The 21,372-nt window shown below is 47.9% G+C and overlaps 1 protein-coding gene across 3 annotated transcripts in view; it reads left to right on the forward strand.

Moving 5' to 3' along the window:
* LOC140428312 (pleckstrin homology domain-containing family G member 4B-like) overlaps nt 1-21,372 on the forward strand; it is a 263,637-nt gene that overhangs the window by 135,104 nt on the left and 107,161 nt on the right. For all 3 annotated transcript variants that reach the window (XM_072514651.1, XM_072514650.1, XM_072514649.1), the window contains exon 4: nt 17,332-17,529. In XM_072514651.1, the coding sequence (XP_072370752.1) occupies nt 17,332-17,529 (198 nt within the window). The remainder of the gene's footprint in view (nt 1-17,331; nt 17,530-21,372) is intronic.

Raw genomic sequence — 21,372 nt, forward strand, 5'->3', positions numbered from 1 at the left:
GGCCCCGCCATGCTTCATGGCGGACTCAGCCCGTGGTCCCGGACTGCAAAAGTGGTGCCCCCCCTTCGGCCGCTCACGTGCCCCGGATGGCCTGCCCGCAATGACCCCAGACCTGAATGACGCCCCCCTGCCCACGGATTGGCCATCCCCTGACTGTGGTGGCGCTCGACTGAGTCCGCAGCCGCCACGCGATGTTCCCGGACAGTATGAGCACACCTAACCCACGCCGTCGGGAACTCGGCCGGTCGGGGACGGAGCATCGCAGGGCATTCGCCTGAGGCCGTGGATAATCGGCTGCTTTTCAGGGGGCAGAGAATTCAGAAACCGGCGCCGCTCCCGATATTGCCGTCAACACGGATTCTCCGCCCCGTCGCCGAATGCAATTTTGGGGAGCGGAGATTCCAGCTCATGATCTCAGTTGTAATCCCAAGTGCATACACTTCTCACTTGGCACACTGGGTGGTAATAGAAATGGAAACACTGGCTGCTGCCTCCTTTCTTACTTAGTGGCATTAATGTCTTATCTCAACTAAGTTCAGCTAATTCACTACAGCGTTGGGAACACAGAAGTTGTTAGGAAAGTGAATCTGCAGAAGTTGTGTGGTCATTTTAATCCCATTGCAGATGTTTCTAAACTTCAATGACAAACAAGGAGGAATGGGAGGTATTCAGGATATCTATGAGCAACTGCAAAAATAGCGGGCCGATCATCTTCAGTGCAGTCAGCATCACATTACTACCAGAGCGTGACACACTGCTAGTCAATGACCTGTCCCCCAGTTAAACACAAAACCATTTTTGGAGCAATGAAGAATTACATTGTTGGCCCCACCACGTTTGTATTTAGGAAAGCAGAATTCTGTGCCCCCATACCTAAGACAGATACAACCTCCAATTGCTGGTAAATGATTGGTAAATATTTAAAGTTGGGGTAGTCAGCTTTATTTCTGTTCCTGGAAATGTCAAACCATTCTATGATCGCCAAAGTTGTTTTGAGAGATAAGGTTTAAAAATTCTGCCACATCCCTGTGGTTGTTAAACCATAGGCGAGTACATGTCTATTATGTGGTCACAAACAATTCATGAATGTGAGTTTGGCAAGAATTCTGACATTTAAACTTGGAATTTTGACAAGTGTGTTCACAAATGAACACTATTTTCCACTAGTTCAAGATATGCTGTACAACTGACCAAAATAAAATAGAATGTACAGCGTAGAAACAGTTTATCTGACCCAATCGGTCTCTGCTGGTGTTTAAATGCTCCGCATGAATTTCCTCTCATCTCTCTTCATCTAACCCTGTCAGCACATCCCTCCATTCCTTTCCGCCTCATGCATTTAGCTAGCTTCCCCTTCAATGCACCTGTAACTGCAGCACATTTGGCAATAGTTTTGAATTAGTTAATGATGCTGAGTTGTCAGAATACAATAAAGGAGTATGGGAGTATGAACACCAAATTCTACTACAGGCCAGATGTTTTCGAGAACTATTGCGGCATTTCATTCACATGTTTGTATTGTGTAAGTACAGAGGCGATGACCATGTGTTGAGAAAAAAAGTCATTAAAAAAACTCCAGTGGTTTATTTTCAATGCTCAACATTCTTCGCTTGCATTCCAGTCACTGATGGAAAGTTTTGTGAGCGAAGCTGGCAACCCAACTGTTTCATCATCCCTGCCCTCAGCTTCTTGAGCATCAGTCTTACTTATATTGTGATCAATTTTGCCAGATGAAAGAGAGCTCCGCACTGACAGTTTTATTCTGCAGTGTAAATGTGGTGCTTTTGATGATGATAAATGCAAGGCAAAGTGAAGCAGGAGCAGCCCTTCATCTCAGACTATAGAAAGATGGATTCAATGGCAGAGGTTATGTCCCGGAGTCTTGTGAAACAAGAGTAAGAGATACATTTCCAATTCCCAGCATCAAAGTGTGTCCAGAAAAGACCCACAAATAGATGATGATTACATGTACTATAAGCAATGTTATCCACAGTCTCTGGTACCAAAATAAAATGGGTGTGATTCTCCGGAAAGATTTCTAAGTGTTGTAGTGAGCGGGAATTGCCACGGGCTTCCAGGGGCTCGACCCAGATAGGCCGGCAATGCTAGTCAACGTTAATTGGTCCACATAACGAGGCCTCACAGCTGCTCGCCGCAAATGAAGGCTCGCCAGCCGATTCACCGGAGCCTCACTCGCCAGCCTCCCGCTCACAAGGTCGAGCAGCACTGAAGCAGCATTTGCTCAGCCAACCCCAGCCTGCTCTCAACAATGGCGCCGAGGAGACCAGCCCCAAGATTAGGAGAAGCAGACCTAGGGAGGCTCCTACACGCAGTGGAGGCCAGGAGGGATGTCCTGTTCCCCGGAGGGTCCAGGAGGGTTAGCCACAGGGCAGCCAGTGCTGCCTTGAATGAGGTGGCTGAGAACGTCAGGAGTGTGACCAGAAGGACTGGTCTTCAGTGCAGGAAGAAGGTCAATGACCTACATTGGGCAGCACGAGTGAGTAGACACCAACCCCCCCCCCCCCCCCCCGAGACCTGTCGGCCCCCCAAGGACCATCAACCCCCCCCCAACACATCATGCGACCCCCAACCCTCCCTCTGCCCCCATCCCCCTTGAAATCCCCTCAACCCTCCTTTCACACACCCCTCCCTCACCGTGAACCACACATGTGGCTAACGATTCCCTCTCTGTGTCTCCGCAGGCAAAACCCTCGCATAATCGCCAGGAGAGGGCCCAGACTGGCGGTGGTGTGCCAGACCTAAGAATCCTCACCTCTTTTGAGGAGTGTACCCTAGAGGTGACTGGGGTGGCCAGTTCATCACCCCGCTGCTGTGCGAGAATGTGGAGGACACAGCAGACCACCACAAAGTGGGCAACCCTCCGGGCAGTGTACTGCAGTGCGCCACTGGAGCAGCTGAGACATCGGAACCGCAACTTGAGGAGTCCGATGCACGGTTCGATCACAGCCTAGGTGGTCTCATGGGCCTCATTGTACCGGATCTCTGCTTCGGACTCCGGCATCCGTACTGGCCTCATTAGCCAGTTCCTCAGCGATACCCCTTACCCCCAAGAACCAGTCGCCCATCCTGGGGTGCTCTTCGAAGAGGCTGGGGATGATCGAGTGCCCCAGGATGTGACTGTCGTGCACACTCCCCGGGAAGCGCGCGCACACGTACATTATCTTCATCTTGTGGTTGCACACGAGCTGTATGTTGAGGGAGTAGAATCCCTTTCGGTTAACATAGGGCAACCCAGATGACCCGGTGAGCACAGGGCAATATGCGTGGCATTTATGACCCTCTGGACCTGAGGCATCCCGGTGATGACAAAGATACCTGCTGCCTGGCATCTTGCTGGGTTGGTCCATATCAAAGGTGATGTAGTTTTCCGCCTATACATATATGGCATCCGTGACCTATTGGATGCATCTGTGGGCTGTGGCCTGTAAGATGCCACCCAGGTCCCCGCTCGAGTCCTGGAATGATCCTGAGGCATAAAAGTTCAGGGCTGCAGTGACCTCATCCTCCATGTGGTGCCAGTTCCACAAGGGCATGGCACAGGTGCTGCACCATCTCCTTGCTGTCCGCTACATTCTCGAAGGACCAGCAACGCCTGCGCACCCTGTGCCATTGCGGGTCTCCCCCTCTAGTCCCTCCCTGGCCTGGTGGGTGGCCGAGTCCTCAAGGTGTGGGGCGGGGTCCGGGACATGGGCCACTGCCTCGAGGATCAGCAGACGCTATCTCAGGCATCTGACCGCGGCCTATCAGCAGCTCCACTGGGGCAACTTCTACATCCAATATCCCTGCCATAGCGTTCAATATCTGTAAGGAATTGGGAGAGGGTGTTAGACTGATAAAGAGTAGTTGCTCCCACCCTGGGACACTCCATTCCCCCAATTGATCCCCACCTCCCTCACCCCACCCCGCACGAAACACCCTGCCCACCCACACCTGGCCGCAGTGAGCTCCCCTCAATGGACCCCATACCCTGTATCCCGTGCACCCGTATGTAACGTCATCTGGACCGGGTGATGGTCCTCTCCCCGTGGCACACACCCACCCTCTGACCGTGGACATGTACCCGGAGCTGTGTCCCATCCCCTGGGTGTCCGGATGTTGGCTGCTGCGTGTGTGGTGTTGCCTCCTGCAGTGTTCAGGCACAGTGTTGAGGCAATGCACTATGATTGGGATGTTAGGCAATGACATCCACATGCTACATGGCCCGCTCACCAATTGAAATCCACTTGGGTTGTGTGATTTCCAATTCGCGATCAGCAATAGCCTTCAGCTGCACGGCCAGAGGTCTCGGCAGTCGGCGGGGTTTATGGGTGGCCATTGGGGCAACCGGGCAGGGATAAGGCTGTCCTTGGAATGGGTACACATAATCCAGGGGTTGGCATGGGCGTGCCGCGAGTGGATGCCCCCCGTTTGCCCCCCCCCCCCAGCCTCCCATGGTGGCTCACCTCTGCGGAGGGTCCTCACACCCCCAGCCGAGGGTCCCCCATACCCCATCGACCACTGGGGTGACAAGCCCAGCACCCCCGGACTCTTTGCCTGTGAGCAAAGATAGTTACTCACCTCCTCGGCTCCCCCACAGAAGGCCTTCCGCCAGGTTCACGTTTTTAAAAAGGAGTACTAATCGGCTCCAGCGTAACCACTTGCTGGGGAGGCCGATGAGTGACAGGAGGCCGTTGGATAAGGAGTGGCTCTCATTAATTGTATGGAAATGGGGCTTAAGTGGTGATAATTGCTTTCTCGCCACTCGATGGCGAGATCCTGATTTTGTCTCGGGGAGCGGGCCGGTTGCATTGCAAACTATTTGGTGCCTGGTGCGGTTCTCATTTTTGGTCTCTCCTGCTATTCACCTTCGGTTCAGTTGAGCGAGAGGCTAACGAGGCTAGAGAATCGCACCGTACATCATAACCTTAAGATGAAATTTTGCTAGCTTGAGAAGTGCAATAGAAGAAAAAACCAGAGCAATAATGGAAAATGGAAACTTACCCACAATACTTAAGCCAGTCGAGGTAATGGATGTATCTAAACATCCCGGGGTAGAGATTTTCCTTGGTTTGCAATTTGCCAATTACACCCAGTAACTGCTTAAAATTGGGCTGGTTAGGATACATTCAAGTTACTGCTAAAATACATTTGCAAAATCATAAACATATAAATTCCTACCAGCTTAATCAGGCGGTGTAACAGAGTGTAACTATTTCTTTATTTCCAGTTGAAATTATATCTTGGTGTATTTATGCATGATATACTGTCACAGATTAGGTTAGATTAGATTTAGATTTATTGTCACGTGTACCGAGGTACGGTGAAAAGTATGGTTGTGCGTACAGTCCGGGCAGATTGTTCCATACATGTCAAACATAGGCCATACGGTAAATAAGCAATGTAAATACGTAGACATAGTCATTGGGTGAAGCATACGGAGTGTAGTGCTGCAGATGCATAAAGAGATCAGTTCAGTCCGTAAGAGGGTTTTTCAGGAGTGTGGTAACAGTGGAGAAGAAGCTGTTTTGGGATCTGTTAGTGCGTATTCTCAAACTTTTGTATCTTCTATCCGATGGAAGAGGTTGAAAGAGAGAATAACCTGGGTGGGAGGGGGCTTTGAGCTAAAATTTGGTTTATCAACACCGAGAAGCATTTTTAATCAGGGCGCCCTGTCCTCCACCTGCCATTAACTTGCATGAAAAGTTGAGGGCAATTTGAAGAGTCTTCCCAAACTGATGCCACAGGTGGAATCTCCGAATTTTAACCTGGTGTTGCGGCCAGCTTTCTGGACGGGGCTTGATTCAGGCAAATTTGAATCAATGCAAAAGATCATGGATAAGTTTAGGGTAAGTAGTCTTGTGTGTAACTTGACCAATGTTTGAAATTGCTCAATGCTGCGCACTGACTTGACTGATCACACCCGGATTGTGCTGGAATCGTGGCACAAATTAATTGGAATGGAAACAAGCAGGAACCTCCGTTATCCCCTTTTATTGGATTTGTGGCACTTTTTAAGGGTGAGAAGGATATTTCTCTCAGTTGAATGGATGGTGCGCTCTAGTGTACAGACATCTGTAGACTCTCAAGGCTTAAATTTGTCCAGAGCGGGCAAACCAAAATTGCAGAGGCAGCCTAAGTATAAATGGTGATCTGGGGCCAGATTCTCCGACCCCCCGCCGGGTCAGCAAAGGATCTTAATCAAATGAATGCTAATATTAATTACTGTCCTGAACTGATGTTAAATTTAACAACAAGAAACTTATTTTGAGGGCACGATCCAATAGGCACGTTGTGCCAGAAATGTGGCTCGCCGCAGCGCAGCGTGGCCGATGAAAGCTGGGATACCCAGCTCCGGGGATTTACCTGGCTCGCCACGCCTCACGAGATCCAACACGATCCCGCGAGACGCTGCAAATGGACGAGATCACTTTATGGCAAATCTGCATATTAGAGCGATGAAGTTAGCCTCATTCTAATATGAAGATTCCTGAGGCTTTGGGATTCATCCCCTTCACCTCGAAGACCTCGGACGAGCGCTGTTCAGCAGTGGTCCCCACAAATGGGGAGCAGACGGAACGGCACTTATGGGGGTCTCCCACGGGATTGGAGACCCCAGCTGCGTGGCCTTTGGGCAAGGTGGTGCTCTGGCACTGTTGGTGCCAGCCTAACACCCTGGCAGTGCCAGTCTCACATTACCAAGGTGCTCAGGTGGCACTTCCAGCTGGTATGGGCACAGCCAGGGTGCTGGGGGGGAGGTTGGGGATTGTTTTGAGGGCCTCGGAGACAGGGACGCCATTTAAAAATGGCATCCTGATCGCTCGCTACACTGGGGAATTCTGGCGAGCGGAGCACCCCACTGTACAAAGTGGGGCTATGTGCAGCCTCACCCACGCATTCCCAGTTCAGGCCCCTAAAACAATGTGAGTCACGTTGAATAGCAATGTGCTTCTCGGCACTGCAAGCATCGGGAAACACGCGGCTAAACGTGCTCACTAGGGGGCTTTGTTCCCTTTTGGGAGAATTGCGTCCTGAGATTTGCCTCTGCGTAACTCAACTCTATTGCCAATTATACCCTCACAGTTGGAAATCTGTAAAATTGACTCATCAAAAATAGAATCCATGTCTGTATACTCCGCTCTGTTATTTACAGTCCTTCAACCTTGTCAATAATATGTCCAGCCTGCCACTCCTATTTTCTAGCAGGTTTAATCTAAAACTTTCCTTTCAATTCTGTTCCTGTCACAAAGTCCTGTTTGCATTTGATCATGGTGCAGTACCAGCAGGTGCCATTTACACATAACCTGCGCTCGTTGAAGCCATTGACAACATGTAAGATTTTAAAGTATGCAAATAACAGGGGCAGGATATGACTGAAATCGAGATTGACTGTGGATAATTTTGAGCTACCATTGTAGCTACAGTTTTATCCAAAGAATGGGGTAAAGAAGGGTTGTTCAAGTTCAGTTTTTGTGTGATCTTTTCACTCACTGAATAACATTACTTACTGACTGTAAGGTGAAACAGCATCAAGAGCAACAATGGACTCGAGCTCTTCTCATATTTGATGGTTGTGGGGGTTATTCTTTCATATCTGGATAAACCTAAAAGTGAAAACAACCTGAGAGCCCTTACTCGGTACTAAAAAAATACATTTAAATGTCTTCAGATTATTGATGGAAGTTTTTTTCATTCATTCATGGCATATGGGCCCCGCAGGCTGGGCCAGCATTTATTGGCTATCCCTAATTGCCTTTGAACTGAATGGCCTGTTAGGCCATTTGAAAGGGCACTGTAAGAATCAACTGTGTCATTGCTGTGGATCTGGAGTCACATTGGAGTCACATGAGCAGGTAAAGATGGCCAGATAAGGGAGGGGGTCAGGGGCAGCACGGTAGCATGGTGGTTAGCACAATTGCTTCACAGCTCCAGGGTCCCAGGTTCGATTCCTGGCTTGGGTCACTGTCTGTGTGGAGTCTGCACGTTCTCCCCGTGTCTGCGTGGGTTTCCTCCGGGTGCTCCGGTTTCCTCCCACAGTCCAAAGATGTGCAGGTTAGGTGGATTGGCCATGCTAAATTGCCCTTAGTGTTGGGTGGGGTTACTGAGTTATGGGGATAGGGTGGAGGTGTGGCCTTAGGTAGGGTGCTCTTTCCAGGAGCCGGTGCAGACCCGATGGGGCGAATGGCCTCCTTCTGCACAGCAAATTCTATGATTCTATGATAAGGACGGCAGATTTCCTTCCCTAAAGGACATTAGTGAATCAGATGGGTTTTTACAACAATCGAAGATGGTTTAATGGTCATCATTAGGATTTTTAATTCCAGATTTTTATTAAATACAAATTATACCATCTGCCGTGGTGGGATTCGAACCCAGGTCCCCAGAGCATTACCCTGGATTTCTGGATTATTGATTCAGTGACAATAGCACTGCACCATAGTGTGGAGAACAGAATTCAGTTTTTTAATTAATTTACATTTATCCATTGGTTTTTGCTCAGAGATCCCCGTGGAAATTTTAGCTGTTTAAGAAAGAAAAGGCATGATGGAATGAGAATGAACTGAGTTTAAGAGGCTGAGGGTGGTAAGACGGGTGCCTATCAGACTACAAGCTTTCTCCTTGTAACAAATAAGAAAATGGCCAGCAAATCTGTCAGCACCTAATAAGGACGGCAAATTTCCTTCCCTAAAGGACATTAGTGAATCAGATGGGTTGTGTTCATGTTAAACCCTTCATTAGAACTCCAGAAGCCATTTTTTGAGCTCATCCAAGATGTCGGAGGTGTTGCGAGAGCTACTTCACATTGAAAGCAAGAGTGCAAACCTGCAATCTAATGCTACAGCTGTATTTTCTACCCCTCCCCAGGAAAAACTAAAACAATCTCATTTTCAGGCATGTGGAAATTTGAAAGCCATCTCAATAATATTGAGAGTAAACATATCCTCAAGGCACAGTCAGATCTCAAAGACTAGGCTCAGTCATAATTGAAAACTTCAAGCTTAATGTACAAGTTACTACTAGTTATCACCCAGACTGCTTTGAAATAAACATCCATCAGATCACCATATTCTCTTTGTAGATTGCTGTATTAAGGGCAATTTGGCATATGGTATAAAACAGCTATCCATTCAACAGATCGGGTAATATAAACTAAAAGAGCAAAGGTTAAACCATTCGTCCACATTTGCTGTTCCTCAAGATGTGTTGCTCCCATTGGTCAATGGCAGCATTACCTCAGCGGGGGGGGGGTTTACTTTATTTCTGTTTTTGTTATTTACACTGGAGGGTCTGAGGAGGTGTAATATACCTGTTGTGTTAAGTCGGGGTGTTAATGTTAATTTATTATTTATGTACAGGGGGGAGGGGGGTATGGAGGGTTGCTTTTCTAGACTGTGTTTTGTATTTAACCCTGTTGGGTTCCTTTTTCATTTTGTTATTGATATTTTATGAAAACCTTAATAAAAATTATTTTTTAAAAAAGATGTGTTGCTCCAAAAACACACTCCAGTCTGTGCTCATTTTACAACAATTGCAGATCTCTTGTCTGTCTTTTGATGCTTAGCTGCCAATCCAGCCTGTCCTTCTAATGTCACTACTTAAATTTACCCTGTGCAAGTGAAAATATTGACGAACGATTGCACATTTCTGCTTGTAAATTGAGGCTCATGCCTAGCATTCTACATCAGTGAGAAAAACATTGTGTTGTGTTATGCTTCTTCACGTAGCATAAGCTGCTTCCTTAATGTATACTCTGACAAAGGAAGGTTCAGACTTGGAGATAGATTTAACACATTTATTGAACAGTTAACAATTCTCCTACTTGGGTTCGACTCTCCTGCTAATCTAACTCTAGTAACTCAATCTAACTAACCAGTCTGCTCTAATCCATGCGGTGGGTGTGATGCTTCCCTGATCTGCCCCTGTCTCTCTGAGTGTTGCCTATGGAAAAAGAAAGAGCATGTGTGCCCTGTCATTTTATATGGGTAGCCCCCTTGTGGTAGTGTCACCTCTGGGTGTGTCTTGATTGCCCATTGGTCGTCTCCTATCTTACTGACCTATTGGTTGAATATCTGTGTGTCATGATGTCTCTGGTGCTCCCTCTAGTGTTTATTTAGTCCTAGTGTATTTACATTAACCCCTTGTGTATTGATAGTGTCCTAGTGTATCTACATTAACCCCCTGTGTATTTATAGTGATGCATATCACCACATCCCCCCTTTTTTCACGTTACATATTTTCTGTACAGTGTTAAAGAAAATTGAACAAAATAGGTAGATAAGTGGTGACATGTACAAATCATGATGACAGTGATTATTATACAATAAGTCCAAATCATGAGTATGAGTCCAAAGTTTATGAATTAATATGGTCGAGTGGCTTTCTTGTTTTGTTGGTGAAGTGGTGATGTTGATGGTGGCATGTCCTTGTGAACGCCGTCAGTGTCCCTGTGCTGAAGGAACCAAGAAGTGGTCAAATCACTTCGTCGTCTGAGTGGGACTCTTTTTTTTTTTTCTTTGATGCTTGTGGTAGCGATGTATGCAATCTGTGTCATCCTGCCATGGTATGTCATTGTACTGAGCTGAGCAGTAACAGTGTCCCGCATTTGCAGAGTTGTACCATGTCGTACCAGTCATAGTTCCATTGTTGTTGTTTTTGTCGTACTTGCTGTCGACGTTGTTGCCTTTGGTACACTTCTTGTTGTTGTCTTTGTTGTTGGATTTGTAGGTTTGTTGGGTTTGTTGCGCTCAATGACCACCCTCTGTGGATAATACGAGTCTTTCACAAAGTTACTTGTGTCAGTGTCCTTTGTGGCATCTGCTGTTTCCTTGAGCGTGCCATCACTGAGTCCGCGGCGCTCCCCGTCTGGAGTCATGTCCGGTTCACTAGAATCATCTGTGGCTTGTCGATGCTACCCGTCTGGAGCACTTTCTGGTTCACCTGTGTCAGCTGAAGTTTCTTGATGCTCCCTGTCCGGAGTCAAAACATTCAGGAATGCATTTGCTTGTGGAGAGGCTCGAGCGGTTGAGGTTTGAATTAACGTGGTGTTACCGGAGTCACCAGTAGTCACACTGTGATTGTCGAGTGCCTCTGTACAGACTAGCGGAGAACAGCAGTCTCGCTGTTATGTTGCACATCCTGTATGGGAGTTGTGATGCCTTTCTCACTTGTCGCACATACAGTGTGTAGACCTTCAGCGTCTTCTTGCTTGTTAAATGAGTTGGGTAGACTGTCAGAGTCTTCTTGTGCACTTGAGCGTGGTAGACTGTCATAGTCTGCTGCTGGTTGCTCAGTTAAGGTTGCTAGACCTTCATGGTCTTGTTCATGCAAGGACTGCGTTCTGGAGTCTTGCGTTGCTTCCATCGTGGAGTCTGTCCACGAGCTCGCTGTGGAGGCTTGTGTCACTCTCTCTGTGGAGTCTTGCAGCGTTCCCTGTGTGGAATCATGCATTGGTCTCCCAGTGGAGACTGTCATCGCTTTCTGTGTGGAGGCTGGGACCCTTTGTGGTGCGTGGGCCACTCTGTGTGGAGTCGGGGACTCTTCGTGGTGTGTGGACCACTCTCTGTGTGGCAGCAGGCCGCTCTCTGTGGGCTTGTACCGCTCTCTGTCTCTTGGCGTCAGGCCGCAGCATAATCCCGCACTCACGAGTCGGGATGTCATATTTGCTGGGCTGACGATTCCCCAATCTGTTCTCTGCTAGTGTGTACAGAGGCACTCGACATTCACAGTGTGACTACTGGTGACTCCGGTAACACCACGTTAATTCAAACCTCAACCACTCGAGCCTCTCCACAAGCAAATGCATTCCTGAACGTTTTGACTCCGGACGGGGAGCATCAAGAAACTTCAGCTGACACAGGTGAACCAGAAAGGGCTCCAGACGGGTAGCATCGACAAGCCACAGATGATTCTAGTGAACCGGACATGACTCCAGACGGGGAGCGCCGCGGACTCGGTGATGGCACGCTCAAGGAAACAGCAGATGCCACAAAGGACACTGACACTCGTCGTCGGAGTCTTGACAATGTACAATACCTCTAGTTGCGGATCGGATTTGGTACTGGGGTCGCCACGTCCAATGATGAAATCTTCGCCTGAGTCGTAGTCTTCAAGGATCATATCATCTTCTAGGGCGGTGCTAACTGCTTGTTGCAGGGTTCTGCGGAGATTACTTTCAGCTACTGGTCGAAGTTCAGGCATTGTGCTGTCGTTCCAGGTGAAAGAATTGTGTTTTCAGGCTTACAAATTTAAAAAAAAAACTGTTTTGGGACATTTCCCCTTTAAGTGGCCGTGGTCCGGGGCCTCTGACGTCATGACGCTTGTGACGTAGAGCGTAGGAAGTGATTGCGCATGCGCAGATCGCTGTTCCTTTACTTGGTGCATTTTTCGCAACTGCGCATGCACGGCTTCTCGCGCATACGCAAACGGACCTTTCTGTTCTGTGCACTCTTTGCGCAACTGCGCATGTGCGGCACCTTTCCCAAGATGGCTGCAAATCAAAACTGCCGTTTTCTGCATTTGCAGGCCTACCTTCCCCTCATGGTGAGTATTGGCGCCTCTTTTACTGTTCTCTCTCGTGTGTTCCTCGCAGTATTCTTGAAACTTCTCCAGGGCTGCCTGGAAGTCTCTCTTGTCTTGCCCTTTGGAGTACTTGAAGGTATCGAAGATTTCTGCTGCTCTTGCACCCGCGATGGTGAGTAGCAGCTTTATTTTCTCTGCATCCTCCATGCCATCTAGGTCGGACGCTACCAGGTAGATCTCGAATCTCTGCCTGAACGCACGCCAGTTTGCACTGAGATTGCCGTGGTACCTGAGCTGTTGTGGAACCGGAATCTTAAACATCTTGCCTGGGTGCTGTTGCTGGTTGTCATGGATTTGTTGAGTTGAACTATAGGGATTGAACAGGTCACTCACTAGTACCATGTTGTGTTATGCTTCTTCACGTAGCATAAGCTGCTTCCTTGATGTGTACTCTGACAAAGGAAGGTTCAGACTTGGAGATAGATTTAACACATTTATTGAAAAGTTAACAAATCTCCTACTTGGGTTCGACTCTCTTGCTATCTAACTGTAGTAACTCAATCTAACTAACCAGTCTGCTCTAATCCATGCGGTGGGTGTGATGCTTCCCTGATCTGCCTGTCTCTCTGAGTGTGGCCTATGGAAAAAGAATGAGCATGTGTGCCCTGTCCTTTTATATGGGTAGCCCCCTTGTGGTAGTGTCACCTCTGGGTGTGTCTTGACTGCCTATTGGTCGTGTCCTATCTTACTGACCTATTGGTTGAATGTCTGTATGTCATGATGTCTCTGGTGCTCCCTCTAGTGTTTATTTAGTCCCAGTGTATCTACATTAACCCCCTGTGTATTTACAGTGATGCATATCACCGCACATTGTATATTTATAATGCATTGTGCTCTGAATGCGAGTGATGTGTGCTCGATGCAACACTCATTTTTGCACCAAAGATCTTCATCACGCCTCTCTCCCTGAGCTTTGAAGGATACATTGCTTTACAAAAGCAATCAATTTGAACCTTTAAAATATCCCAAGATAGTAGCATTATCACAGAAAGCACTCATTATAATATTCTGTTGCTACAGTAGAGTCGCATGTGGTTTTATGTGTTCTGTTGAGGTCAAAAAGACCTGTGGCTTCACATGTTTTGTGTTTTAGTAGTTAAATCCATAGTCCAGAAATGTTACTTTTACTCCACACAACAATGGTTTACCTGTCACACATTTTTGTCCTTCATACTTCAAGCATCAAACTTGAGCATTACATTTTTCCGCACACACATTCTGCATCGCACTTGCACTTGATTGCCTGTTTCACAATTAAGCGAATAAGGAAATTACCGATTAGCATATAGCAGCCAGGAAATTGGGAAACTATCAAAACTGGACTGTCAACAGTACACGACCATAAGGTGAATGTAAACCAATCAATTCAATCCATGAATGTTGTACAACTGATTGGAGCCGGCACCATTGAATTTTTACAAATGTATTTACAGTTGACCTTAAAACTTCACATAAATAGCTGATAAAAAATTAACCAATTCTTAAGATTATTCTTGCTTCTACATTTGTCGATATTGTGTTATAAATCCCTGGAAAATGTTTTCTCAGACATTTGGGGCCGGATTCTCCGATTCTGCGACTAAGTGCCGACGCTGGCGTGGGAACTGCGGCGTCTTACGACGCCAAAATCGGTGCCGGCCCCTCACCGATTCCAGGACTGATGAGGGGCTAGCAGCGGCGTCGGGTAGAACATTTTTGGCACCCGTGCCAAAAATGACCGGAGAATGGCTGGATCCGTGGCTTCACATGTGCACGGCGACGATCTGCAGCGTTTGCGCCATACAACATGGCGCTGGCCGCGCGCAGACCCGAGCTGCCAGATAGAGCCCCCCTGGATCCCCCTCACCACCCCGGACCACCCCCCACCAGTCCCCTCAGCCCTCGCCGAAGCCTCCCCAGCCAGCAGCATGGCTCCCTATGACTGTGGCGGCGCTGGACACGGTCCGCAGCCGCCACGCATGGTTCATGAGAACCGAGAGCACAAGTGAATCGCGCCGTCGTGAACTCGGCCCAACGGGGCGGAGCATCGGGGGAGGGCCTTCAGGTAACGTCCTGAGGCCGTCCCAACAGCGTGTGGCGTACTCCCTGATGATGCTGTTCTGGTAGGGCCAGAACTTCCGAAAACAGGCGCCGCCCCCGATTCGATCGTAAAAAGGGATTCTCCGCCTGATCGCTGATTACTAAATCGGCGTCGGCAAGCAGCGAATCCAGCCCTTGCTCTCTGTTATGAACCTGAATAATTGATGAGTGTTTGAATTATTGGTTTCAGTTTTGTTACAAGCATTTTCCACAATTGTAAAGCTTTAGTCTAATTGTCTGGCTCCATGTCTCAGTTTATGATCCAAGTTTTACATTGGGCCCCCTCCTCTTCAGAGTCTAATGAAATTCCAAAAAGTTCATGTTGAGTCTCAGTGAGATGGATTCAGGAATTAGCAGCTGAGGCAGCCTACTTCTTAATACTTTGAACCCAACAGTCTGTAACTGAACTGAATGAGTTTTAGCATTGCTTTGGTATTATTCGCACAATCCATCTTGAGCCTCGAGGAGAAACAGAGTTTTAAAAATGACCTTACCATCCTCCTTGCTACTTTATTTAGTGAATGCAAATCCCCAAAGCCAAAAGATAGCCTCCTCATTTGGTGAGTGTAAGGTGATTAGTCTGTTGCTGAGCCTGTAGAGGGGACAATCCTCGGTAATGGGCAGCATTGTTTGTCCATAATCTCATCGGGGTTCGAACTGGAGCCCCAGCAGTGAAGTTGTCTGCACATGCTCAGTGTGAAGCGGGAGGGGAAGGAGGACCTCCTCGCAAACCTGCTCCTGGCCTGGTCAAACCTGCCATTAATAGATCCAGGCAGCGGGCGACCGATGGGGTCGTCCAACCCTACTGTCTGCCCTCCGGCTGCATTCATGGCCCGCTGTCCCTGAAGAGGGAGCCCATGAGCAATGTTGAGGCCTTTCTTGCCTGGTGGGCCCCACTTTATTGACCTTCTTAATCACATTTAAGTTTGACGTTTTAAATTTTATTTGCTCTTTGTTTATGTTTAGGGAAGTATCTCTTTAAGGGCCTGTGCATTTTACTTTGTCCCTCAGTTTGTTTAATTTAGTTTAATAGTTTCAATTAAGATAGTTGACGTTGTCTGCCCTGGCCTGTCCTGAACCTGTTTACTAAGGGCCACTGTTGCCAGGGTAGTTCAAAGTCTGCCATTCAGCACAAAGGGTGTGTCACAGGAACTTGTTAGTGACTGTGTTTTCCATGTCTTAACCTAAAGAATATTTGCTGGTAGATCTTGCTCAGGAAGGGTGCTCTATATGACTCACTGAGATGGAAGACAAGCAGTTGAACATGTAATCATAGAGTGGGTAAATGAGGTGCAACACGGATGGTTCCAACCAGCAAGTAGGTTTTTGGTGAATGTTTGCGGGAGTAATGTTTGCAAGGACAGAACGGCAGGAGACGGATGTTGAGTGGAGAGTTCCTATTATCTATTATGGTGCACATTGTTGCACGTGTACAGTACTCTGCTGCAGAGTATGATAGGGAAAGTACTGAGGTCCAGAGTGTTGTTGCAGTCCTCGCCAATCATAAGTTTGCATGGCTGAGGACACGGAATCGACTCCTGACAGGGAGCACAAATCATGTGAATCCATCTCCGGCAGGAGAACATGCCGCTGGATTCTGCGATTTTCAGGCGGCCTGGGAACGGTGGCGTTTTACGACCGAAAATTCCGCGCAAAACGGCCACCGATCCTCCGTTTGGTGGGGGGCTAGTAAGCAGGCAGCGTAGAGCACCCGGCTCTAGCTGCCGATATGGCCCGGAGAAATGCCGGGTCCTTGGCCGTGCATGCACACGGTGGCGGCCTGCAGCGGCTGTGCCGGGCAACATGCTGCCGGTCGCGATGGACTCGGCCTGCCAAATAGTGCAACCCCTGGACCACCCCTCAACAGTGCCCCCAGCATCTGCCAAAGTCCCCCTTGTCTGCGGATCAGCCCTCCCCGACAGTGCTGCCGCTGGACTGAGTTTGCAGCCGCCACGCCAAATTCCCCACAAATGATAGCACACATGACCGATGCTGTCGGGAACCTGGCTGGTCGGGGACGGAGCATCGGTGGGAGGGCCTCAGGCAACATCCTGAGACCATCGATATGGCGCGAGTACGTCGCTTTGGCGGGTGCAGCGCGGTAGCATTGTGGATAGCACAATTGCTTCACAGCTCCAGGGTCCCAGGTTCGATTCCGGCTTGGGTCACTGTGCGGAGTCTGCACATCCTCCCCGTGTGTGCGTGGGTTTCCTCCGGGTGTTCCGGTTTCTTCCCACAGTCCAAAGATGTGCAGGTTAGGTGGATTGGCCACGATAAATTGCCCTTAGTGTCCAAAATTGCCCTTAGTGTTGGGTGGGGTTACTGGGTTATGGGGATAGCGTGGCGGTGTGGACCTTGGGTAGGGTGCTCTTTCCAAGAGCCGGTGCAGACTCGATGGGCCGAATGGCCTCCTTCCGCACTGCAAATTCTATGAAATTCTATCATGAAAGTGCGCCACCCCCGATTTCGTCAGAAACATTGATTCTCCGGCCGATTGGCGAACGAGATTTTGGCGTCGGCGACCGGAGAATCCTGCCCATAGTCTCCCAAATGGGAAATCTAGCCCAATATTTGTTTGTTTTTTCCATTTCTAAGGAAATCTGATCATCAGTGCAGTAAGTGTTGTCTCATAGTGTTTAGTGGAATAACACAGTGCTCCTTTCTTTTCTCCAACAGACTTCAGTACAGAGGTTCGCATGCAATCAGATGCTCCCCTCCCATTGTGTCAAAGAGCTGATAAAATCTTAGCATCTCCCAACACAAGTTTACCAATTAGTGACTTCTCCACATCAGAACATCACCAAAAGAGGTTTGCTGCACGATCGCTGGATCTCAAGAGTGATCTATTACATTCAGGAGTTGCATGTTTACCAGGTACGCTTAATTCCAGTCAAACTATTAGCAATATACGCAAAAGCACAGACAAACGTAGGGCTGAGCTTTCTAGCAAATGCCAGGGCAATAGGGGTTTCATGAACCTGGTGTATGATATCGGGTGTCTTCCGGATCAACCTTTGGTTGCGGGGGGCTTCCAGTTGGCCATCTGTGTATCACTGTCCAATTAGGATAGTGGGTGGTTTCCCATCCTGGGAGGCCCTAAGAGCCTGCAGGGCAGGCCCATCAGGAGAGGTTGATGCTGCTGATGTAGGTAGGGGAGTGCGAGGGCATGTCAAGGTGGAAGTGCTTTCTGCCCAGTTCAGCAAAGTTTAAACATGAAGAATGCCCACAACTGTCAGGCTATCATTATGGATGGGGCAGTCGCTCTATAGGATTGGTTGTGACTGTGGCCCTCTGATCCCCACAGCAATGGGATAGGGTAGGTCATAGGAGGTGCCGATAGCCTCCTGGCCTTCCTCTGGGTAGTTGCCTCCAGGCACCTGCCATGGGTGGCCCATCTGACCTCCGGAAGATTCAGGCACCTTCACCAATTTGCACACAAATGGGCAGTTAAGTTTTCTAATTGCCTACCCACTGCTGTTGGGCAAGTAACCAGAGCCAATTTAACCTAACCTCTGGTAAAATCATCCAGAGGCAATAATGCATCAAGGAAACAATGTAATGCATATTATCTCATTTTAGTGCCTCCTAACCTGTTACAGGAGAAGCTACTCTTCTTCTATTTAGACAAAAGGGTGTTCTGGATCTCTTCTGAGTCTCCTGTGTAGGGAGGACAGTCTGGCTCTGGTGTACCTTCACTGGTAGATGGTCACTTTTTGCCTTCAGACCAAGCAGAAATACCAGTACTTTGAACCTCCTCCAAATGGTGGTGTGCTGGTAACATATTCTTTCCTTCAGTCAATCAGCTGCACAGCCTCAATTGTGATACACAACTCTGGTTTATAAACCTATGGAGTGTCCGAACCTCTTTGCAGGAGCTGTTTGACTTTTACCAGGGGTTGATCACGGTCTGGAACATGGGTCAGGATTTTGCGGCCCTGCCATGGAAGAACCCGCCATGGGGAAATATAGAAGGCCAACCAAATGGACTTTCAGCGGCACACAAGAGAGCATTAGGTGATCACTTGAATAGAAATAATGTGCAGGGGCATGGGGAAAGGCTGGGGTTGCTCGTTTGGAGAGCCAGTGTGGACATGATGGGCCAAATGTCCTCCTCCTGCACGGCAACCACTATTAATTAGTGAGCAGCAATCCTGGAACCGAGGAATAAATCCTCTCTTCCACAGTCAGTTTGTGAATCAGGTGTCAGTCAGTGGTGCAGGGATGCAGATCTTCGAACATGTGCTTCCTCACAGTGAGACATCACAAATGCCAACTCTGAAATCGACAACCTACCAAGAAATGCCTCTTGATTTTTAATTTTTTCAAGTCCAATCCTTAAAGTTACAAAGCCAATATGCAGAGTGGACAGGGAGAACCCTTAATCCATCTCATTGCTTGCTCTCAAAACCAATTCAAACTCAAATCAAAGCCAATTCATGGTCTCCACAAGTGCGACATACATGATCCAAGCTGACATGAAGGCATTGATCCTCTTCTTGGGCTTGATCTTAGCCAAAAGGTACAAATAATTATCCAATGAGCGCCCCCACCCGTATACCCTTAACCTTAATTTACACTATTAACATTAGAGAGGGTGCAGAAGAGATTTACCAGAATGGGAACAAGGATGAAGGATTGCAGTTGCGCGGTGAGACGTAAGAATCTGGGTTGTTCTCTAAAGAGCAGAGAAGGTTAAGAGCAGATTTGATTTCAGTGTTCAAAATCAGTAAATGGTTTTGATCGAGTTAAGAGGGAGAATTAAGCTGACCGTAACCAGCGGAAGCAGATTTGAGGTGATTGCCAATAGAAGCAGGTGGCATGAAGAATTTTTCTTTTCCTCACAGAAAGCTGTTGTGATCTGGAACTGCGCTGCCAGAAAGTGTGTTAGAAGCAGATTCAATAGAAAATTGGACACGCTTGAAGAGAAAAAGTACGGGACTCTGAGGAAAGAGAGGCAGTGGGATTAATTGGACAGTATGGTGGACTGAATGACCACCTGTGTTGTGTCATTTACGATTCAATGATAGGCTTTTTGGATATTCTTTTTGTGGTTATGTTTTTTAGAAATGAAATTCAGGCTGAGGATCTTGTTGGTAGGGGTAATGTGACCGGAGAACGAGCAAGCCAGCAGTAACCATGACTTGATGGTCCGAGGCAGATTGGCTGTTACTGGGCAGTGCAGGCTTCACCCCATCCACAGCCTAGCACTGGCAGCCTTTTATATTGGGGAAATGACATGAATCATTCACCATTACCACAGGAATTAATTACAAAGGCACTGTTTGTAACGTTTGGAAGATGCTGACTATTCCAGGAAGTTCAATAAGTCCTTTCTCTTCAAACAGCTCTGCTGATTTCTGCAAATCTGCTTCAGTTGAACTACCTTTGTGTTGAGATTAAGGTTACAACTGTTAACATGGGAGAGACAATTGCTAAATGGAGATTATGTCTAGGACAGAGTGTCTGGTATGGGCCGGTGGGGTGGTATAAAAACAGGTGGCTTGATTTGGGTTGGGAGGGGTGGTAGGCACAGGGTACCAGTTCCTTTGTTATCCAACTCCACTAGGATTGTTATCAACGGTGGGGTAGGTGCTGGGGGGCCTGCCTACCCTTAGGCCAATTGAGTCCCTTAATTGCACTTGAGGGTAGTAGTTTATGGTGCCCATGTCATGTAATGAGGCTGCCAGCTAACCTCCACTGGCCTGGCTGCAGCCTGGGGTGAGATCCATTCTATTCAGAGATCTCTGCCTGACAGAAACCACCTCCACTGATGATCATTGCCCCCGTTCCTCTCCTTGGTCAACTCGTCATGGCCCTTTCACCCTCTTGATGTGGCCTGCCTGACTGACCCTCGCAAAACAGCCTCACCAACACCTTGGTGTTCGGCCTCCAGCATCAATCATTGTGTGGAACTGGCTGTGGACTGCTCCCAATGGCAATGCTGGGTCTGCAGAAATGCCTGCAATCTTATTAGTTAAATCAGCTGGGGGCATGCAGGGGATTTTTCAACCGGGGACAGGGCTCCTCTGTGTGAAATGCTGGCCGACCAATGTTTTTAACATACGCTGCTGACTTACCTTTTTTTTGTTACATACCTCCAATATATATAGCAGATAAATCACGTTAACACCAATACACCTGCTATAAACTATTGGGGCTGTGGCAGTTTATTCATGCTAAGTTACTGAGATAGTTTTCAAAATTTAATCCTGAGACATTTAGTTAATTCCACAGGAGTTAAAAATACATGTTTGTGTGGAAAACAGCACTAAAGATGGCCCAGCCAGAACGTCACGGTGGCGCAGTGGTTAGCACTGATGTCTCATGGTGCCGAGGACCTGGGTTCGAACCCGGCCCCGGGTCACTATCCGTGTGGAATTTGCACATTCTCCCCGTGTCTGCGTGGGTTTCACCTCCACAACCCAAAGATGTGCAGGTAGTTGTTTGGCCACGCTAAATTGCCCCTTAATTTGAAAAATTTAAAATACATTTAACAAAAAAAGATGGCCCAGCCACACTCCAGTTAGGAACCTGAAAAATTAAATTTTACTTTTGTGAATAGTGGAAGTGCCTCCTCCTCCTCCTCTCAATCATTGCAACCAGAGAAAAGTTCCTCATTCTGTGACTGCGCATCATAGAAGATGTGAAGAAACTAATCACTCAATGACTGGAAGTTACATTTTAAGTACATACTGGAAATATATATTTGGTACGATG

The sequence above is a fragment of the Scyliorhinus torazame genome, chromosome 8, assembly GCF_047496885.1.
Source record: "Scyliorhinus torazame isolate Kashiwa2021f chromosome 8, sScyTor2.1, whole genome shotgun sequence".
Taxonomy (NCBI): domain Eukaryota; kingdom Metazoa; phylum Chordata; class Chondrichthyes; order Carcharhiniformes; family Scyliorhinidae; genus Scyliorhinus; species Scyliorhinus torazame.